General features: G+C 35.6%; 1 protein-coding gene across 1 annotated transcript; it reads right to left on the bottom strand.

The window, feature by feature from the left end:
* Positions 1-2,336: 2,336 nt before the first annotated feature.
* Positions 2,337-4,437, bottom strand: LOC143614879 (uncharacterized). Its single transcript, XM_077088184.1, has 8 exons — positions 4,293-4,437; positions 3,594-4,114; positions 3,438-3,510; positions 3,262-3,342; positions 3,110-3,173; positions 2,825-2,912; positions 2,655-2,739; positions 2,337-2,563 (listed from the first exon to the last, which is right to left on the bottom strand). Exons 1-8 carry the CDS (start codon positions 4,428-4,430, stop codon positions 2,480-2,482), a joined length of 1,134 nt encoding a protein of 377 aa, XP_076944299.1. The 5' UTR covers positions 4,431-4,437; the 3' UTR covers positions 2,337-2,479.
* Positions 4,438-18,936: the final 14,499 nt, after the last annotated feature.

The following is an 18,936-nucleotide window of genomic DNA, read 5'->3' as shown; positions in this document are numbered from 1 at the left end:
TAATACAATATATTTGGTTATAAGCCGCTCATTAGTCGCCAACCCACCACATAATAGAAAATACCAAAGCCAAAATCAAGAACACTCAATTTTTTTCCCTGATGTTAGCGGTATCAGAATCGTGCAATCATGTAATGGTTTACTACTTTATTGTAGCTACAACAAAGTAGTAATCCATTACAAGATTGCATAATTATAATACCGTTAACATCAAGGAAGAAATTAAGACTACGAAAAAGAGGAATGATTCGGTCTTCAACATCAAGCGCGGCATGCTAGCTTGTAGCAACAAAAAGACCAGGAGAGATCAAAAGCTTGTTGCTCAGTTTTTTACGAGTTTAGTTTGTTTAGGACGTTATGCTATATTAAAAATATTTTTCAACGGCATTCGTTCGACCTAAAACGAACCCAACTCGCTTATTTTTATTTTGGACAAAGTTTGGTTGTTTTTCTACATATAACTTTTGAAACATAAACTACTAAAAGTTTAAACCAAAGAATAATATTTTTCCCATGATCGAAACGAACCTGACATAAAAACCGGGTTCAAGATCGAGTAAAAACGAGCCACTCGCTTAAACCGTTTTCTTTATTTTTAGGTTCATTGAACTTTCTTAAACGGCCGAACTCATAAAAAATTGATTAACAAATCTTTATGGGTGGTTTTCTTACATTGTTAAGAAATTATGTACCAAATCTTTATGAGTGGTTTTCTTGCATTGTTAAGAAATTATGTACCAAATGGACTAACAAATCTTTATGTGTGGTTTTCTTACATTGTTAAGAAATTACTTTATAGGCCTGTTTTCTTACATTGTTAAGAAATTATGTACCGGATATTTACCATGTATTGATTACCATGTAATTGGGCATTTGTGATTATGTCTGTTTTGTCCTAACTATCGTGGGTGGTCTTATGGAATCAACTCAACTAGATTTTCAAACAATAGATCCGTTATCCAACTAAGACGCTTCAGTAAACAAGATTTATATCTAAACATATTATAACCAAGAGTTAATTGCCATCAAATTAATACTGTACTTCTTTTTAATATAACCTACATGAAAATAAACCTGGCATGGATTCTTATATGCTCCAAAAGTTGAGTACCAATTCTCGCATATGGCGATGTAATTGATTTTTGGCCACACAAATCAACAACATTCTAAATGCGTCTATCTTATGCTTACACAGCCAACCCAACACACGACTGGAAATAAATGATCTCAATAGAATATCTTATTTATCTTACCAGAAACAATTGAATTGATAATTAAAAGGATATCATTATAAGGTATGAACTTCATCTCAAGCTGGTGCAATTTTTGGAACTAAAATGAATGATAGAAAATAACCCCGAGGGGGGGGGATGAGAGAGAATGGCGAGAGAATTAAATGGACCAAGCTACCCGTTCACGTACAACATTTAACTCCAGCAATTAACTAGGCAATCTTTTTGAACCAACAATGAAACCAAAGTTGACAGTTAGGGACCATGCATGCAAGTTTTAAACATTAGGGACGCTGCATAAAATTTGGCTCAAACCACAGGGACTATTCGTGGAATTCGCTCCTTATTAATTTACCCTTGACTTAATGGAAAAAATAGATGGAGTTAGAAAAAGTACTAAAATTGCAAGTTTTAGAAAGGTGAGGTTGCCATCTGCAAATTTTTTCAAAGACGATACTAAAATTGTGTAATTGGACAAACCACAGGTACTAAAGTGACACTTAACTCTAATCTATATCTATATTAAAGCAAGATGTTTTCATCTATTTCTATTGGTTCAAATTAATCATTTTCATATATAACAATTCTTTTCATAATTTCCTTCTAATTTAATAAATGAAAAATAAAATTTAATATTTAAGAGGATTCTTTTAACCTTTAACCCATCATAACTCGGATGCTATTCTAAACCCACCGTTCGTCTTTTTCACCTTTACACTCTCAAACCCTAATTCTACATTCATATTCGTACTCTGCCGATTCCAAACCCTAACATGCAAGAGATTGACACTACTTTGATAATACATAGTTGACAAATTCGATATTTCCGTCCATGTCGTATACGATCAATAACCTATGAATAATAGAGCTGGGCCCAAAGAGTGTGTTTTTCCCTTATTCAGTGGTTCAGGACTATAGTGCCGCCCATTTAACTTGTGTATCGCTTTCGTCCATTTTTATTGTTCGCTATCGTTGTCTTCTTTTTGTTGTTATCGCCTCGCCGGTGAATACCGCCAAATACTTGTCATATATGTGTAACACCGCCATACTAAGAAGCAGCCAAATACAAATGAGCATACAATTCAACAAGAAAACCTAGACATACTTTCGTGTTAACTCCTTTTTTTCAATATAACACAAACTCCTTAAAAGACTTTAAATCGTTCCAGTAAATCCAAAAGTCTTTCATATTTGAAACCAAACAATCCAAGCCAAAATATATACAAAATGTCATCCAGCGTGTTATGCTACCACCGACAAATCCCAGGTGCCTCAGTTCTCAACATTGATACTGTCTCTTCATACTCTGAAGCATATACAAACCCCCACAACTGCATACATTCAACATCGTCAATCAAACCAAATTTCTAACATTAAACGATACAAATTATGTTTACAATGTGGGAGAGGAAGAGAGAGCACCTCGATTTCCTTCACTTCAAAATCTTGAGTGTGTGACAAACAAGAGTTACCATACGTTTCTGAGGCCAAGCTTGACCCGTTCAATCTAGGAAACAATAAAAGAGATGTAAACTGCCAAATATTTGAGGAATTTATGTCCCCAAAAGGAATTAAGATAGCAAGACTCTTACAGATCATGATCGAGATACAATGCAAAATGATTGCCACCACCAAGTGCTAGATACTCGGTTGAGCACAGTGTGAAATACCGATTGATGCCTGCTTAAATACACCAGAAAAGATTAAAGTTTAAACATAAGTGAAAGAAAAGCGGTTTTCAAAATATCAGAAAGTTATGTGAACAGAAGTGAAATACGCAAAAAGTTACGAAATTAAATTTTATTCTATGAAAAGATTCATAAATTGTTTGTAACTAAATAACCTATTAACGCAAATTTGTTATAAAATAGCAGTACCTGTTGGACGAAATATAACAGGACAACCAGGAGTATTTGTAAAAACAAATGTATCATTTGATCCCTGTATAGTATTCACCAGCCCATGAAAATTAAATGAAAAGTTAAATCAATATATACTTCATAAAAGAAGGTACCTCAAATAAGCATACCTGATATCTTTTCTTGGTTGATGGTCTCAATGGGGCCTCAACTAAACCACCAAACACCGCACCTTTACGATCTCCAACAACCTGAAATTTGTCAATCAAGTTTCAGTTTAAAGATTAACCTCCAATGGATATGAGTCATTTGGACATGTCAACGGGTCTGACCCGTTTGGACTCACCAGCAGACTTAACCCATGGCAAAGATTGCTTCTTCTATACAAAGTTGACAAAGATATGCCATGCCTCCATGTACTGCATATGAAAACCGAACACAAAAAAAAATTATAAGAAACCTACAAATTCTTCATTACATGATACAACTGTAAATAATATACCTGTACAGAAGGACCCATTTCTTTCCTTGACTGAGAACCGGTAGCGCAACATAAAGAGCAGCCCGTGTGTCTTCAGTCATAAGCTGTGAAGGCTCTGACATATTAGGAAGTTTAGGCCCGCTCGGTTTTTGTGCAACCACCACCTCATTCGACCCAAACGGGGAGCCTGTTTCTCTACCATCATCAACTTTTGACTCGGTATTTACCTTACCTGACGAATGTAACCGGTAGCCGGTCCCATACCGAGCAGCCTGCGAAAGAGCCTTGCCAATTGACTGTTTCCCCCTCGAGAAAATACCCTTTTTAGCACTGTTTTCTTTTGATGACGAGTCGGTTTTGTTGGATTGATTATCGCTCCAATTTGCATACTCGGGCTCGGTTTCTTCTGATCTACCCGGGGATAGAAACGAATAGAGAAATGCAGTGAAGGAAGATGTATCCGGACCGTCTTCTAGAACCGGTACATCGTCTTCTTGACTACATTGTTGCGTGTTTCTCCTCGGTTCTTTACTCGCATTTCCCTAAGAAAATCATATAAACATTCTAAAATAATAAACCCTAACCCTAAAGCTGTATTAATTCAAATTCATGATTGAAGTCAAATTTCACATAAAACCCAATAATCGAAAGATGAAAGAATTCGTAAAATTAAACCTAGCCGTGATGGAATGGATAGAATAATAAGAACAGACGACTTACAGAAGAGGGTTTATCGGAAATTGGATTGAGGATAACGGTAGTGAGATCAGAGACGAAATGAGCGGCTTTGCTTCTGATTGACGAGGTCAAACGCGGTCGTTCTTGTTGCTGTTGCTGATGTTGTTTACCCAATTTCATCGTATGCTGTTGTTAAGATTGTAATTAAGAAGTACTTACGGCTAATTGAATTGAAACTGAAATTGAATAAGCATGTTTTGATGGAATTGGAATAGATAGATGATCGGTGGTGAAGCTGGTGGAGTTGGTCGAGATGAGTAGTAAGTTGCAAGGAAAAAGATGAACAACAAGAAAAAGTCGGTCTACGCTTTTACAAAACCATTATCCTATCCTGTCCAAAATAAACATAATAAAATTTATAAAACAAAATGTCCAATGTCAATTCAACTATTCCGATCGTGTCGGGTAATGTTCATTGACCATCATATAATAAAAATACGTTATACGTAAGCTAGTCAGATGTTACCTTGTTAAAACGGTTTTCGACTACTGAATTTGTGTATCGAGAATCATGTTGAAAGTATTAATCACATAGTGATGCCAATATGAACTGGATTAGCGTCTAATACATGCACAAACGAAACCAGTCATTAACTTTTTTTACTTTTTATTAATATTAGCAATTATAATACTTGATTATAGGATAAAAAAAAACTCTATAGATTTTAAAATAAAAGAACTTACTTTATTACATGTATCAATTAACTTTCGATACCCTCCATCTTCAGGTGATATGCAAAAGTAAATGCTAAAGGGAAACAGGCGAGTATACCTTTTTTAAAAATCCCAAATCTATTAAAATATTTCAAAACTAGTGGGTTTCCGTGAACTGCTAACAACCTATGTAGGCTCGTCCCTAAATATAGTAGTATTTATAGTATTTAGAATTTTGAAAATGAAAATATAAAAAAATCTTTTTGATGTATATTATAGACGCAACTTTATATATACCTATAAAAGCTTGAAATACATAGATACAACATTTTTATCACCTGCACAAAAATTTTCTATTAATGAGTTGGTTAAGTATAACAAATTAACAACCTATTAACAATATAGAGAAAAGAATGATTTTCTATATGTTTTGCTATATATACTGGCTCTTGAATTTGTTATTATATACATCAATAAGAGTTGAGTTTTCCATTTTCTTTCTTTTCATAAATTCTATTATCTGTATTATTGTGTTTATATGTTTTACAATTTACATATTAAATATTGTTGGTAGGTAGTTGTTTCATATATAATCTCCCTCTTCTTCCTTTCATTTATAACTATCATAAACTAAGTTATTATTTATACAAGTGAAGTTTGTTTATGTCATCCATACAAAAATGAGCATACTTAATATTACGGTTTTTGTTAGAGTGAATGTGATATTACTCGACTTCTAAGTGTGATATATGAAATTATCCTTGTATGTAATAAATTATTTATACAAATAAATATATATACGTGTATATATCATATATGTGTGTGTAATTAGTTTGTATACACGTATAATCACAACGAAAGCACAAAACTCAAATATCATAAACATAATTGAATAATTGATTTCTTAATTGGTTCGGTTATTTAGTTTTCTCAAAGAAAATGAAAATACATAAAGATGTGCATATAAGAACCGGTGATAATTTATGAGTTGTTGGATGCTTAATGTAACTTTTGAAAATTTTAAATGAGGAAGACGAGTATAAAATCTATAGTAGATAGTTATGCCACTTCACTTTTATTAAAGTTAGATCCGATCATGTGGATTTTATCTACATATATAATTATACATAAAATATTTGTCTCATTTATGAATATCTTAAAATAAATTAATTCTGTATTACATGTTGCTACAATGAGTATATCTAACAATAAAGGTATGGCGGTTCAAGAGTATGTCACTAACAGAGCTTTCTAACCTGCTAAGATCAAAGAAAACATGACCAGTTAGTCTCACTGTGAGAGGGAGTCTCCTTCGATGAACCTCCGACGTGAGAATATGATACGATAATGAAATTATAGCAGTAAGTATGAATAGAGAGTAGAGAGAAATAGGGTGAATGAGAATGAAAATACCTTTGGCTGAAATGTTCCTTTCATAGGCAGTCGGGAGCTTTTCCGTGAAAGCTTAAGGTTCTTAAGGGGAAAGGGGTCAACTCATCTTTCAGCTTATGCAGATTGGTAATGCCATTTCAGTGCAACATGTGTTCTACTTTTGTCTATTATGTCGTCACTCTTACTTTATGGCAGATACCAGCTTTATGCCAGTCGTGACTTTTCTACGGCTTACTGTAGCGAGGGCTCCCCTGGTCAACTTAGGAATCTTGCTGGAGCTTCCCCTTCTGACAGCTTGTGTTTGTTGTTTTTACATTCCAAAGCTTCCCCAGCTTACGAGTGGGTAAGGGTATCCACGTCTTCAGGACACAATCACGTAAAGGTTTCTACAGAATCATGTGATGTTTAATCATTTTGAGATTTGGTGCTCATATGACATATTGGCAAGTTAAGGGACTTGTTATGCTATCTTTACAAACTTGAAGATCTAGAAAGATATTTAAAGAGGAATATTGATTTGGTCAAAGGTAAGATATTTAAAGGGGCGTATTGATTTGGTCAAAGATCGCAAGAGGCTCGCTAACACTCTGGATTTTCACATACGGTTCTATAGAGAAACTAAAATTCATGCACAAATTGAAGGCAAGATGATTTGCTAACATAATTCGGAAGTGAGTCAAAACTTGAGTAAGCGTCAAAACACTTACAAATCTTTATCTTCATATATTTCTTGAAAGAAAATAAGATTTTAGGTTACACGTTTAAGTCTTTCTAGTAGAGGTGTCAACTTTGAATACAATTTTTATAGTTGTTTTTCTATAATAGTTTCGGAGGCTAAATACACAATGCAAGTTGCATTTGACCTATAACATTGATAAGTAGAGTTGATGGGACCAGGATGTCATTACTTTTCCAGTAACAGGTTCTTACGATTACCTTAAAAAAATGAACTATATGGTGAATTTATGTTTGAACTAATTTATTGAGTTAATGGCCATTTTCGTCCCCGCGGTTTGCTACTTTCACCACTTCAGTCCAAAGTTTGAAATTTTGTCAATTTAGTCCTTATAGTTTTAAAAATTAGCCAATTACGCCCCCCCCCCCCCCCCGTCTAACGGCATCCAACTATGCCGTTAGTTTAAGGGGTATTTTTGTCTTTCTCCTGTCTATTTTTAGTTAATGGTCATTTTCGTCCCTGTGGTTTAATACCTTTGCTACTCCAGTCCAAAGTTTGAAATGTTGTCAATTTTATGTTTAATTAATTCAGTTTTTTTTTTGTCTATAACCCCTAAAAGCATAATCCAAGCCCAAAACCATCGAGCATCGACCAAAACAGGTTGACATTTACTCTGTCGACAACAATAATCATACCCCCCCCCCTCGTATTTAGTTTCTAGACATCTCCTAAACTCTCCCCCATGGTGGAATTCATTGGTAAAGTGGTCAGGGTAATTCCCTAAAACCCAACTATACCGAAAAAACTTAAATCGTTTATTTAATTAATGCATAATAGTTAGGGTTTAGAGATTAACATATCGTAGCAAAAATCTGGGTTAAAATCAACATCAGGAGGTCGAATATTAGTATTTCCATGTTTACTCAAGAAATCAATACACTAGATAACATGTGTGTTCTTCAAATCGTGGTGTTGTTCTTGAATTCTTCAAATTGACAACAACTCTAGGGTTGAATTCGATGAATTCAAGAACAATACCACGATTTGAAGAACACACATGCAATTTAGGGCATTGATTTCTTGAGCAAACATGGAAATGCGGGATATTTGATCTCCTGATGTTGATTTTGACCCAGATGTTTGCTATGATATGTTAATCTCTAAATCCTAACTATTATGCATTAAGCAAATAGACGATTTTAGTTTTTTCGGTATAGTTCGGTTTTAGAGAATTACCCTAACCACTTTACCAATCAATTCCGTCATGGACTGAAGTAGCAAAAAAAAAACTGAATTAAATTAAACATAAAATTAACAAAATTTCAAATTTTGGACTGAAATAGCAAAAGTATCAAACCACAGGGACGAAGATGGCCATTAACTAAAAATAACTATGAGAAAGACAAAAATACCCCTTAAACTAACGGCATAGTTGGATGCCGTTAGACGGGGGGACGTAATTGGCTAATTTTTAAACTATAAGGACTAAATTGACAAAATTTCAAATTTTGAACTGAAGTGGCGAAAGTAACAAACCACAGGGACGAAAATGGCCATTAACTCTAATTTATTAGTTCTAATAGTTTATGAATTGCTACAAAGAGGTATAAAACCAGTCGTGTGCGATTAATTTATACATTTAACTAGGTAATTACAGGTTGATAGTCTCTTAGTTTAGTGGTAACTTTTGTTTATCCTCATTATTGAGGTGGTTTCAAGTTCAATAAAGTGAGCACTATATGAATTTTATTAATTGATTTTAGGGGATGTTATTTCGTCGTTCGACAAGAAAAAAACTAAATAAGAACTCTTGGCTTTGGGCATGCTATTCCTAAGAGTAATACTCCGACGTAGAGTCTTTCGTGAAAGATGTGCAAGCTCTTCAACGTAGAGTCTTTGAACTTGAACAAGATTCTGTCGTGAAAGATGTGCGTATTCAAGAGCTGGAAACCAGCAATTCTAATAAAGACTCCAAGATCAAAGAGCTTCAGTCCAACATGGGAGAGTTAACTTCCGTTTATCTAGACCTCCAACAAAAACTCGTTCTGAAGTTTGGAGATGAATTCAAGAGCAGTGTTGATAAAACCTCAAAGATGCCCAACGTTGATCAAAGTGGTAGATTTACTGTTCGTCAGGCTGAAAGTATAGATGAATCTGAGACGCTGAAACAATATCTATCTGAACCTCCACTCACCAAAGAAAAGTTGGATAGAATTCAGAAGAAGCTGCTGGTGATGAAAAACTCCAATCAGAATGTTGAATCATCCGATCACCCAGACAGATTCGTTGTTACTCTTCAAAAGGGTTTTTCGGATAAGTATGGAGATCGTTCTGGAGTTGTGTCATGGGATTTTGATGCTGAAAAGAACATGTGGTGGGTTAAACGGAAGTCCGGGACCACTGAGTACTATAACAAGATGAAGGACTTTGGTTCTTGGACTAAGGTGGATCTCAGTGATTTGATAAACTCCCCATTCCACAATCCAACAAATGACAAACGTGGTAGGGATTTCTGGAACTTTCTGAGAAATCAAGTTGATCAAGGCTTTCCAAAGATGCCAACTGCAGACTCATTCTTGAAGAAAGCAAAGGGGGTCGTGGATCCAAAGACAGGAAAGACAATGGTCAATGTCATGTGGCCTGCTACAAAGAAAGTCACTCGTATTCCTATGCCTAAAGCTATTCCAGATGGTACTCTGGATAATATGAGATTCTGGATGTATGACAGTGAAACTGCTACCGTGGTTGTACGTCTGCAGAAGGGCAAAGGGCAGTATAGATTTGTTGACCCACGAGATCTGCTGAAGCTTGGAGAGAAAGACATCAAGACACTCAGTGCATTTCAGATAATTGCCGACCCGATTTTTGAACCGGCTGCAAAAGAATATACAAGCATGGTGGCTTCTATTATCAGATGCAAATTTTGGGCAGGTGGTTTTTAAGACGCTAACATTGATAATATGGAGCATGATTGAGAACCAAGCTACAAACCAAGGGGGAGATTGTTGGGCCTAGTTATTTGGTTTGTACTTAGTTTGTTTGTTTTGTTTGGGCTGTGTATGTAAACCGAGATCCATTTGGATCTCGGTGGGCTTTTGGTTAGTATTGGGCTTGAGTGGTTAGTTCCCTATATATATAGATGTCTTCGTATAGGGTTAGGGGTTGTTCGTTAACTTGTGTTTTGGCCGTCTAGTATCATATACGAGTATTGTATTAATAGTGCTTAAGCACCCGACGTTAATATTAACGTGTGTTTTGAAGCAAATTCTTGGTGCTGTGTTTGTGTTCTTGAATCATCCAGTGTTGGAATTCCGCACCAAAACCTAGATTGTTGATATCATAATTGTAGTGATCAAGATTCGGGACTTACACCGATGCAAATGGGTAGTTTTTATGTCATAGTTGGGATGGATTGGTTGACTTTGAACCACGTCGAGGTCGTTTGTTTTGATAAGTTCCTTCGTATACCTCTTCAAGATGGCAGTATTCTTAAAGTATTCGGTAGTGCGCCTGCTTCTAAGCTTAATCTCATGTCGTGCTTTCAAGCTCAACGTTACTTGCGTAAGAAGTATGTCGCCTTTTTGGCCCTCGTGGTGGAGAAAGATAAGGAGAAAAAGAAGATTCAAGATATTCCTATTGTGCGTGATTTTCCCGACGTCTTTCCCGATGACGTTGTTGGACTTCCTCCTATTCGTCAAGTCGAGTTTAGCATTGATCTCGTACCTGGAGCTAATCCCGTTGCTAAAGCACCTTATCGTCTTGCACCGTCAGAAATGCAAGAGCTTTCGAGCCAATTGCAAGAACTCTCCGATAAGGGTTTTATCCTCCTGAGTTCTTCTCCTTGGGGCGCACCTGTTTTATTTGTGAAAAAGAAGGATGGATCGTTTCGCATGTGCATCGACTACAGTGAACTCAACAAGCTCACCAACAAGAACCGTTACCCGCTCCCTCGTATCGATGATCTTTTCGATCAACTTCAAGGAGCCGCTTGCTTCTCGAAGATAGATCTCCGTTCGGGTTATCATCAACTTCGCGTTAATGAATATGACATACCCAAGACTGCTTTCCTTACTCGATATGGGCATCACGAATTTTTTGTTATGCCTTTTGGGCTAACTAACGCACCCGCGGTTTTCATGGATCTCATGAACCGTGTGTGTAAACCCTACTTGGACAAATTCGTAATTGTTTTCATCGATGACATTTTGATCTACTCGAAATCCGAAAACGATCACAAAGAGCATCTACATGCAGTCCTTAACCTCCTACGGAAAGAATAATTGTATGCCAAGTTTTCGAAGTGTGAGTTTTGGCTTAAGGAAGTTCAAGTTTTGGGCCACATCGTTAACGACAAAGGTATCCATGTTGATCCCGCAAAGATTGAAGCCGTCAAGAATTGGAAGACACCAACGTCTCCCACCGGAGTTCGTTCTTTTCTTGGTTTGGCGGGATATTACCGTCGTTTCATTCGTAACTTCTCGAAGATTGCATTGCCCCTCACCGCTGTTACACATAAGGGTAAACCTTACGAGTGGGGGTCAAAGCAAGAGGAAGCGTTTCAAACTTTGAAGGACTTTCTTTGCAATGCTCCTATTCTTGCTCTCCCCGAAGGTAGTGAAGATTTCATTGTATTCTGTGATGCTTCTAATCAAGGTCTCGGTTGTGTTCTCATGCAACGAGACAAGGTTATCGCGTATGCTTCGAGACAACTCAAAGTTCAGGAAAAGAATTATACGACACACAATCTCGAGCTTGGTGCCGTCGTATTCGCCTTGAAGATTTGGAGACATTATCTCTATGGTACCAAATGCGTAGTATTTACCGATCATAAGAGTCTCCAACACATTTTTGATCAAAAGGAACTCAACATGAGGCAACGTCGTTGGGCCGAGTTGCTTTGTGACTATGATTGCGAGATTCGCTACCATCCCGGTAAAGCGAATGTCGTGGCCGACGCTCTTAGCCGTAAGAAACAAGTCAAATCTATGTTGCTTACTTGTGTTCTCGTTCAAAATGATCTCGAAGAGCGTGTTCTTAACGCGCAACACGAATCCGTCACCGAAGGCAATATGTATGACGAGATGTCGTGTGGTGCGGAATTACAATTGGAAACCAAACCCAATGGTTTGCTCTATTTCCTTAATCGCTTATGGATTCCCGATCGTGATGACCTTCGCACATTCATAATGGACGAAGCTTATAAGTCACGGTATTCCGTTCATCCTGGTGCTGATAAAATGTACGGCCAATCTTCGTTCTGTCTTTTGGTGGCCTGGAATGAAGAAAGACATTGCTCTCTACGTTGCGAAATGTCTCACTTGCTCTAAAGTCAAAGCCGAGCATCATCGACCTTATGGTCTACTCGAGCAACCTCCCATTCTCGAATGGAAGTGGGAAGATATTGCTATGGATTTCATTACTAAACTTCCTTCTACCCGAAAGCAACATGATAGTATTTGGGTAATCATCGATCGTTTGACGAAGTCTGCACATTTCATTCCCATCAAGGAAACGTATTCGGTTGATCGAATGGCGCATATTTATGTTGAAAGGATTGTTTGTCACCATGGAACTCCATTAAACATTATCTCCGATAGAGATGGTCATTTCACTTCTCGTTTTTGGAAATCTCTCCAATCCGCTTTGGGAACTCGTTTGGATCTTAGTACTGCTTATCATCCGCAATCTGATGGTCAATCTGAGCGTACGATTCAAACCCTTGAAGATATGCTTCGCTCGTGTGTCCTCGATTTTGGTGGCAATTGGGATATTCATCTACCGCTTATTGAGTTTTCGTATACCAATAGCTTTCACTGTAGTATTTGTATGGCACCTTTCGAAGCTCTTTATGGCCGCAAATGCCGCTCTCCTATTTGTTGGAATGAAGTTGGAGAATCTCAAATTACTGGTCCGGAGTTACTTCAAGAAACGACTGATCGTATTGCTTAAATCCGCCAAAATTTACTCGCTGCTCGTAGTCGTCAAAAGAGTTATGCGGATAAGCGTAGGAAACCTCTTGAGTTTAACGTTTGTGATCGTGTTCTACTCAAAGTATCTTCATGGAAAGGTGTTGTGAGATTTGGAAAGAAAGGGAAGTTATCTTCTCGTTTCGTTGGTCCTTTTGAAATCATTGAGCGTATTGGTCCTGTTGCTTATAGGCTTGATCTTCCATCTGAACTCTCAAATATTCATCCGGTATTTCACGTTTCGAATTTGAAGAAGTGTCTTGCTGAGGGTAATTTTTAAATACCTCTCGATGAAGTTCATATTGAAGAGACCATGCATTTCCTTGAAAGACCCGTTGAGATCATGGGTCATAAAGATAAAGTTACTAAGCGTAGTCGTATACCGTTAGTCAAGGTGCGTTGGGAATCGAAGCAAGGAGCTGAGTTTACTTGGGAACGTGAAGATCAAATGAAGGAGAAATATCCTCATCTGTTCGCTACAGCTATTCTCTAATTTCGGGACGAAATTCCCAAAAGTAAGGGATACTGTAACATTTCGGGTTTTTATCGTATTTGTTTATCACTGTTTGAACGTTATTCGGATCCTAAATCTTTAATAATAATTTGCATTTATGAGTTATCTAGTTCTTAATGTTCAAGTTAAGTCCCTAATTAGTATTTATTTCTTGATTATAACTTAACAAGTCCCTAAAGTGATCAAAATCCAAACTAGGAGGACCATATATGTCAATTAATGAAATCTGCCCCCTTGGACGCTGGAGCGCCGCGCGGCAGCCTTAGGCCCGTCGTCGCGCGACACGGTGAGATAGCTGAGTCAGTCAGTTAGTTTATTTTGTTTCCTAAACTCGTTTAAGGCATGAAATCGTGTATTTTCGGCATGATACGAAAGACTTAAGGGCCAAGACAACTTAATATAATTGAATTACATGTTATACCTCGTTTCTTATTCACCAAGATCAGATCTTTATGAAATATTCAGTGATTCTTTTATTAATTACGTGATTTCTTGCTTAAACGGGTCAAAAAGCCCTTAATTAGTTCGTTTAGGCTTTTCTTATATAAACTAACTTCATTCATCTGCCACAAAACTTTACCTAAACCCTAAAAAACATCCGTCAGCCGTCACTCTCTTTGCCATCTCGTTTTCTCTTCGGTTTTTGGTGTTTCGTTGAAGAACCGTTCATTTAACGGTTGACTTTGCATGCTTAACGACCTTTGACTCGTTATATCTCATCATTCGTGCATATTCCGGGTAAGTTGTAAACTGAGTTTTCGTTAATAAACATTCCCTAGTCGATAACCCTCAATCAATTTCTGAGATTGACGGTTATTGACTTGTCAATTGCTTTAAAACCCGATAAAGGGTAAAACAGTCAACATCTTTGACTTCTCGTTTTCTCATACTTGAACAAGATTCTGTCATGTTTTATTTTTTTAATAAACATCCCTAATGGGTATTTTGTAAAAATAAACTAGAGAGTGGTATTAATAACAAGCAACTTCCTTCAATGTCATGTTTTATATTTTCCCCAAAATTTGATGCTACCTTTTGAAGTAGGCATTGCTTAGTTATTTTATGCTTATATGTTGTAACACATTATCACTGTATAGCCTGCTTACTATGCATCTTTAACAAAAACCTAATAAAACTTTGAATACCGGATCATTTCAGAAAGAACATCACTTTTGAAAGAAAAATGACTTCAACATCTTGATTATGAGGGCTATTTGATCTCTATACTGTCAGGTAATTAGTTCAACAACTTGATTATCAATGTTGTTAACCTTATGCTGATTTCCATTTTTTTTAATACCTTTGGTTCAGTCACATGCAATTTTAGGTAATGAAGCTGACTCGTGGTGTTAAAGGAAATGTTGCTATGATGTTGGTACATATAATTGACACTGTTGGTTAGGTTTTTTTTTTTTCTCTAAATATGTCATATGCTGCACTCTTGGTGGATTTGGTTTAACTTAAACGTAACTTTTATGGAACTACCTTCGAACACTCTTTTGTCAATTTTTTCATAAGAATTATAATGTGTTTAGTATGATGACAAAGCTATATTAATACAATTATCATCCAAACAATACAATAAATCACTTTTGAGTATGCATTAAAAACTCACTTTGGTCAATTTTCTACCCGTTTGTCCCGTTAAGCAATAAAAGATTATTTTAATTTTTCAATCTTCCATAAATATAAATCAATAGATTATTTTAGGTTGTGTTTAAGGAAGACATCAAAGGTTTAGTATAGGAAAGTTACAATCCCGATTTTTTATTTAATCTGATCAAATCATTTACCATGCTTAATTACCTGAAAATTCGAATTCTTTGATTATTTGGAAAGATGTACGACGTTTCATGATGACTATAAACAAAAGCCAAGATCAATCATAATCTAGGATTGTTTTGTACTTGAAAGAAAGCTAACACGAACAACTATATGTTGCCTTATCAAGAGTTACAAGCATACATGGACTAAAGATATTTATTCTTGATAAACAAGGTTATTGATCAATCAACCACAAATGTAGTGTACAAGGAAATTTTTTGTTATTTGTAAAATATTTATGTAATGTTTGCTTTTTGTAATTCTTGTAATTTTAATGTAAATTGTAATTGTATTAACAATATATGATAATAGTGTTGTTTATTATATTTTGCTTAATATTTAAATATTAAAATTCTCATCAATTCCTATGTAATAAACGGGTCTCAAACTAGTCTACGATATTGAAGAAGACAATTTACCCCTGAAAAGAAGAGAAAGATGAGAAATTTATGGTCAAAGTTGTCTTGAACACCAAAGTCAACCTTAAATTCGATCAAACTTGAAGAAAATAATAAAGAAAGGAGGGATTTCGTGATTTTTGAGGGCGAAGGTTGAGCTACAATAATAATTAGTGTTTAGGGAAGAAGGATGCATGTTCTAATGGCTTCGTTTATATAAGAAAGGTAGAATAACAGTAATTTTGGTCAACAGACTTGTTTAAGTAAGAACATCTCGTTTAATGACCAAATCAAATGAAATAAACGCCAATATTCATTATTAAGGAAGGGTCAAATGTATATGAACATGCACCAGGGCTAGGAGGGTTTTCCTTGGAGCTAAAAACATGAGATTGGGTTGAAAAATAAGCGATTTTGCATTAAAAACACGATGTTTGACAAAAAAAAACGACGATCTGATCTGACTTGCAGACTTGGCCACGCCATGGGACCAGGTTGGGCCATCTCCTCGCGTGGCGCGGCGTGGGAGAAGGTCTAGAAAGTTTCATTTTGTTCAATTTTAGTTCCTGAAGTTTCATAAATGTGTTTTTAGCCATTTTAAGTGATTTTAAGAGTTTTTGAGCATTGTTTGACGAGTTTGAAAGTTATAAGAATATAAAATATGTTAAACCAAGTTAAATACTAATAAATACAAAATTTAAATAATTTGTAAGATTCGAATTTTATTCCCGGGTCAGGTTAAACATAAACGAATTCAAATACGAAAAATCTAACATGTTACAGCACCCGAGATGCATAGTATTGTATTTTATATTTTTTCTCATGTGTTAAGAACGAATGATTTATAATTGTCTTTGACTAATCCATGAGTATCGAAGTTTGGTATTACTGTGCACTCAGTCGGTTTAGGTTTATTTCGATCAGAACGATTAGTTTGCCAATTGCTATGATAATTGCTATAGGATTGTTTTGACTAGTTTGAATATGATGAAGCATACAATTCTCTTAGTTGAGTCAAACTGGCAGGAATCGTTTGATAACAGTGTCGTGTGTTAGTGATTGTTGATGCATAAGGTTTAACTCGTTAATCAATCTAATTTGATCTTTGACAATTAATTTGTTAAGTGAACATGAGATTACTGTTTATTAACTTGTTTGAACCCCGGGTGTGATTTGTCTTTGTTAATTGATTGAACTTTGCTTAGTTGTTTGTTTTAATTTAAAACTAAATCTTTTGCTAGTGTGATCAGCACTTTTGACAATCACTTCATAATTTTAGAAACTAGTTGCACGTTGCATTGACCACATACTGCTCGTGGTTTGACACCCTACTTACCCATGCTTGCTTAAGGTAATTAGAAACACTGTTTAATATTGTTTTTTACTAGATCACGACAATCTAGTATCACCTAGCCACACCTATATTTTATCAAATTCCTTTGTGTTTAAAAAAGATATCGCATGTGGTGTACTTGATCACATGCTAGACACTGTCGATAGCAGAAAACAAGAAGATTTTCAACAATCAAGTTATTTCTCGCTTATATTTGCGAAAGATTAAGGCAAAAGGGATATAGTTCTAACTTGGTCGATCTATTCCTTTCTTGTAGGCTATGCACGTATTGTTTTTTGTAGCTTATCGCTAGCAATTTAATGAAAATAAATTCATTTTTAAAGTATATAAAATGTTTATTTATATTATCGATTCAAGGCATGTTAAATAAAGCTTATACTATATGTTTTATATAATTTTGCCAACTCAATTACGTCATTAAAATATTGAATTGCATTTAATATTATTATTGATATATTGTTTTATATAGTAACTTTATATGTTAAATATCTTTGTATTGAGAAGTTGGTCTAGTGGTAAGAGGTATGTCCTTTCAATGTGGATACGTATGTTCGATTTCTACTTGGGTAAGTTCGAATGACATTTGGGTGAAGGAATGAATTAGGGTTTTAATCCAGAATTCGAACCTGACAGGGAGGGGGTGAGGGTTTACAGATTACATCCGGTTCCCGCGCATCAGGGGGTATGGTCTCACGACAGTTGAGGAGTCGACATTGGACATAGCCCTAAAAGGGTAGGTTTACACATGAGATTCTCTGCCGTTCAATAAAAAAAAGAATTAATATGTAAGCCTAGGCGGTTAAACATCAATGTTAGGTATTGGATGAATAACCAATGGTGTCAAACTCCACGCTTCTCCTCTCTTGTGGCCGGAAATCATTTAACGGGTCCACTCTTGGTGTCTTGTTTGATGGTTCCAAGGCTAGTTGTAAGTTCAAGGTTGTACTTGTGTTGCAAAAGGTTGAGAGATGGTCCCATGCTTGAGTTGAGAGAAAAAAACCCAAGACTTAACAAAGGTGAAGAAAAATTGGTTTCGGTGAAGTGATATTTTGAGTTAAAAAATCGTGAGCATCCAAGAGAAAAAGAAAAGGTCGGTTTTGGGTGCCAAAAATCGGTTCTTAATGGTATTTTGGTGAGAAAAATAAGCATCCAAGATGGATGATGGAAATTGATGCTAAAATTCACATTAACTCTAACAGACACTTTAATTAATAACCTTTTATAAATGCTACGAACAAAAGATCTAATTCTTGTTGTAGATTCTTGTTGACATTTGTAGATTTTAAAGACTACTATCATCGTTTGGTGGATACATTTGGATCATTGTTTACCATCTTTATAATGGAACAACAAATTCCTACAAAGGTTGTAATTTGAACTTTCTATGTGTGTGTTTTTTTTATGGTTTCAAGTTACTTACATTTGATCCTTGTTGAGTTTGTTTAAAAGACTTTAAAGTTTAAAATGTGTTTAAAGCTAATGATTTTCTAAAAGACATCAAAAGTTCAAAGTTAATTGGGATTTTGGTTATTCAGTTATGCGAATTTGAAAGTTTTAAAACTAAATTTGAATAAGATTTGAGAAACATAATTCGAATTTGTAGCGTCTGGCTAGTGTCATTTTGTTACTATTCAATCATTTAATTGCCGTTGGTTATATTTTGTGTTTTGGTTTTAATCATGCAAGTGGGATGGTCATTTCGGTGGGCATGCCCCCTTCTCTCTTATGTACTACTATACCACTATTCTAGTTTTTCTAACGACACGATAAATCATCAACAAATTTCTTGTGTTTATGGAAAAGAAATTATCCATTTTTATATGAAATAAAGGATATAAAAATTATAAT

Source organism: Bidens hawaiensis, unplaced genomic scaffold (genome assembly GCF_021521415.1).
Source record: "Bidens hawaiensis isolate Kalapana, Puna unplaced genomic scaffold, B.hawaiensis_p1.1 tig00041222_1, whole genome shotgun sequence".
In the NCBI taxonomy this organism is placed as follows: Eukaryota; Viridiplantae; Streptophyta; class Magnoliopsida; order Asterales; family Asteraceae; genus Bidens; species Bidens hawaiensis.
Note: the sequence above shows the minus strand (reverse complement) of the source record. Positions and strands in the feature narration are given on the sequence as shown.